At 34.4% G+C, this 4,227-nt stretch overlaps 1 protein-coding gene across 1 annotated transcript; it reads left to right on the top strand.

Annotated features, from left to right (window-relative positions):
- The first annotated feature begins 345 nt into the window (after positions 1-345).
- On the top strand, positions 346-1,929 carry LOC104119672 (amino acid transporter AVT3B-like). Its single transcript, XM_009631242.4, has one exon. The coding sequence runs from the start codon at positions 515-517 to the stop codon at positions 1,799-1,801; it is 1,287 nt and encodes a 428-aa protein (XP_009629537.1). The 5' UTR covers positions 346-514; the 3' UTR covers positions 1,802-1,929.
- The last annotated feature ends 2,298 nt before the right edge of the window (positions 1,930-4,227 follow it).

Raw genomic sequence — 4,227 nt, 5'->3', positions numbered from 1 at the left:
ACTTCGCAGGTTGTCTGCTGAAATTAAAAATTTACTAATATAAAATTAGACATTCCTTTTTACATAGACTAAAACAGAAAATAAGACATAAAACTAAATGTAACAGACAGAGTAAAAATACTTAGAATTAGTAATAAACATATTTCCAACCATATCTATCCACAACAAACAGAATTGTTAATATCTATCCATAAATAAATAGAATAGTTAATTTGATTAATAAAGTTTAACTTTTGCCACAAAATTCTCCTGAGAAGTAGGAGAGAAGTTACCAATAAACAATTGGACACATTGCTTCATAATAGCCACTGAAGTCTCCTCTAAACGCAAAGGTGTTTCAATATTTTGATAACTACAGATGTCATAACACAAACCGGAAATAGAATAGAGATCTCATATGATAAGAACTGCATCAAATAAATGGTTTCCTTTGTCCATTAGAATTAATCCTTTTTGATCATTTTCACATTTCATTCTCTTCTGGTCACAACCGTTCATCAAAATCGTTGCCAATATGGCCTTTGGCTGCAATGGAAAAGCTGCCATTGGCGAATCATCAAAAGGACATCTTTTGCCTAAAGAAGAAACCCCTATTCTTGAAAATTCAAAATCTTGTCTTCCTAAAACATTTGCCAATTTCTTTATTGCTATTGTTGGGGCTGGTGTTCTTGGTCTTCCTTATACTTTTATGAGAACTGGTTGGATTACTGGCCTTGTCACCCTTTTTTCTGTTGCTGCTTTAACTTATCATGGTATGATGCTTTTAATCCATACAAGAAAAAGACTTGATCTTTCCTTAATTGGTGATTCAAAGATTTCTTCTTTTGGCGATCTTGGTTTTGTTGTTTGTGGTCCTATAGGTAGATTTGCTGTTGATGTTATGATTGTTTTAGCTCAAGTTGGATTCTGTATTGGATATCTTATTTTTATTGGCAATACTTTGTCTCACCTTTTGAGTTTGTCAAAAGGTTTTGGTATTCCTTTGTTTTCCTCTGCTAAGAGTTTGTACATATGGGGTTGTTTTCCATTTCAATTGGGATTAACTTCTATTCCCTCATTGACACTTTTAGCCCCTTTGAGTATATTCGCGGACGTAGCACAAATTGGTGCAATGGGCGTAGTTATGGTTGAGGATGTGCTGACTTTTACGAATCAATGGCCGTCGGATATACATGCTTTCGGGACAGTTTCCACCTTCTTTTATGGATTAGGCGTCGCGCTTTATTCATTTGAAGGAGTTGGAATGGCTATACCTTTAGAAGCAGAAATGAAAGACAAGTCAAAGTATGGGAAAATATTGGCTTTGTCAATGTTCTTGATTGCTTTAATGTATGGAACATTTGGAGTGATGGGGTATTTTGCATTTGGTTCAAGTACAAAGGATATAGTCACATCTAATATGGCTAAAGGAATATTAAGCACATTGGTAAAAGTTGGTCTTTGTATTAATTTGTTCTTCACATTTCCCTTGATGTTAAATCCAGCTTTTGAGGTATTTGAGAGGAGATTTTGTGATGGAAATTATTGTGTTTGGATGAGATGGATACTTGTTTTGGGAGTGACATTAGTGGCTTTATTGGTTCCTAATTTTGCTGATTTTATGTCATTGGTTGGTAGCAGTACTTGTTGTGCACTAGGATTTATTTTGCCAGCACTATTTCATTATCAGGTATTTAAAGAAGATATGGATCGAAAAGGAGCATTTTTTGATTTGGGATTAATAGCCTTAGGGGTGTTTTTTGGAGTTTCTGGTACTTGGTATTCCCTAGTTGAGATGTTTGCTGATGCCAAAATTGTTTAATATATTCCAGCTTGTGTTCATTAATCAGTTAATACGAATTGGATCATGTAATAGGAGTATTATAATTCTTGAATCCCATTTCATTGTGTGATTGAAATATTTACTATGTAGTTAGTAATTGTTTATGAGCTTTTTGGTGTCTTATTAATCGTTTTGGAATGTGATGCTTTGTTCTTGCTTCATCCTTTTAACATGCATTGTGTAGCGCCCGCTGAAAAGAGTCGGATTTAGAATTTAAATTTAATGAGTTCAGTTTTTAAGATTTTTAGCATCGAATTTATTGTATTGTTTAAATTATAGGATCAAATAATACTTATTGAGATTTTAAGAAGTTTTTACGTATAAATTTATATTTCGTGTTGAAAGTTATTGATTCAGTTGAACCCGTAGACAAAATGCTACATCCGGCCCTGAGCTGAAAACTGACGGAGGATTTATTCGTGACCAAGTTCATTTCTCTTGATATGCAGAGTTAAATATATTAATTGAAATCCTAATGAGCTCAATTTATTTTGTTCCAAGATGGCAAGAATTACAACACCTATTATTATTATATTTTTTTCCTAATGTACTTCAAAGATTTGTATTTGGTAGACTCACGTTTACCTATTTTATAGCCACAGTCCCTCGTAGAAAAAGTCAGAAAGAAAGGTAATCACGTGCGACATGTTTCAACTAAAAGATACATTGCCTTAATTGCAGCTACGGATGTAAATGGTTTGATTAGAAAATTGGTTGATCTGTTTCCATGTAATCAAAATTAGACTTCCTGTAGTTCTCCAATCGTCTCAATTATTTTTATATCGGTTTGATTCGATTAATTTACCCTACTTTTACAAAATTAAAAACAAAAGCAAGCAGAAAAGTCTAATGCGTTATGCAAAATCGTAACACGCTTATTATAAAACATAAACTGCATAATTCTATTTATAAAATCAACATTATGATAATTGATCAATGTTGAAAAATGTACCATTTTCCAAAGTAGTTTTATTAATTTCTGTAGATTTATCATTTACTATGTCATTACCAAGTACATCATTTGAAAGCTTTAGTTTTTTTGGCATTAATAGCCTTTGGGATTTCTGGTACTTGGTATTCAATTTCAAATGTTATCAAATAAACTTGGTTTGCGACTAAAATAAAGTTGAAAAATAAGATAATAGAGCAAATCACCTTCTCGTAGCCAAGTGATTCTATTTTTTTGTATGGTAGAAACCGAGCTCGCCTATTGCATGACGTATCGGGGATAAAACATAATGGATTGAAGATCGACCCTGGATTCCATCGAACCTAGGTACGAGGTTAGAACATGTGCCTTCAAAGATTATGGATTCCGTGACCCCGGAACTGACTCTGACTCCGAATTAGCTCGAGAGAACATCATCGAACCAAAATAACGGAAGGCCGAAATATCTGTAACCGGTCACACATCATGGCGGAAATCTCGGTACGTATCAATGAAACCGATTAATTAGCAAATCATGAAAATTTTTACCTTATATAGAGTAGTACCTAAAGTAGCACTCCCCTACTATATAAAGGGGGTCTCATTATTTGTAAAATACATTGTAACTCGCATCTCAACGCAATAAACTATCATTTCTAGTTATTATTATCTCATTACTCTATTCCGGAATCAATGGTAGCATTTTTGACTCAAGGGTGATCAACCTTCAAGCCAAGATTGTTCAACTTGTGTGGTTTGCATTTACTTTTCTTATCATTAATTTCAATCTTAATCTGACTTCTCATTTTGTATCAAGTTAGACCACGTATCCTTAAAATCACGTATAAATTCAATTGTTATCCGATTTTGAGGGTAAATAGTTTGGCGCCCACCGTGGGGCTAAGGATAATAGTGGTTATTTGATACAAATCTCTATAACACACACTGTTTTACACTTGCTCTTTGAAGTGTCTTTGATTCCAGGTTAAAATACAAAAATGTCAAACTCTCAATCAGCACCTCTGCATGTTGACAACGAGTCCGGTCACCAAGGTGAAAATAATAATATAGCGCCCGGTAACAAGATACCACATGCTGATCCCGCTGGAATTCCAATCGCAGATCCGATTGACGCTAATTCGCATGTGGCTATCGATGCAAACTTGCCTTCCGACCCCAAAAATAGCATTCATGGTGGAGTCCTGTAACGACTCGGCCGGTCGTTTCGAGTATTACAATCTTGTTTCTCCTATTTACTGCTTAATTTATTCTTTACAGTCGTTTTAAGACTTACCGGGTTAGTTGGTTCGGGTCCGGAGGGAAGTCGGAGTGAAATGAGATACTTAGTCTCATAATTAAAAAAATTAAGTTAGAAAAGTTGACCAGATGTGGACTTATGTGTAAACGATCTCGGATTTGAATTTTGATGATTCCAATAGCTCCGTATGATGATTTTGGACTTAGAAGCGTGTTTGAA

Source organism: Nicotiana tomentosiformis, chromosome 10, assembly GCF_000390325.3.
Source record: "Nicotiana tomentosiformis chromosome 10, ASM39032v3, whole genome shotgun sequence".
Taxonomy (NCBI): Eukaryota; Viridiplantae; Streptophyta; class Magnoliopsida; order Solanales; family Solanaceae; genus Nicotiana; species Nicotiana tomentosiformis.
The sequence above is the reverse complement of the archived record's forward strand: the minus strand, read 5'-3'. Positions and strand labels throughout refer to the sequence as shown.

Bases quoted from the DNA above. Each gene is read 5' to 3' on its own strand.
- LOC104119672 (XM_009631242.4), top strand. From the start codon at position 515: ATGGCCTTTGGCTGCAATGGAAAAGCTGCCATTGGCGAATCATCAAAA.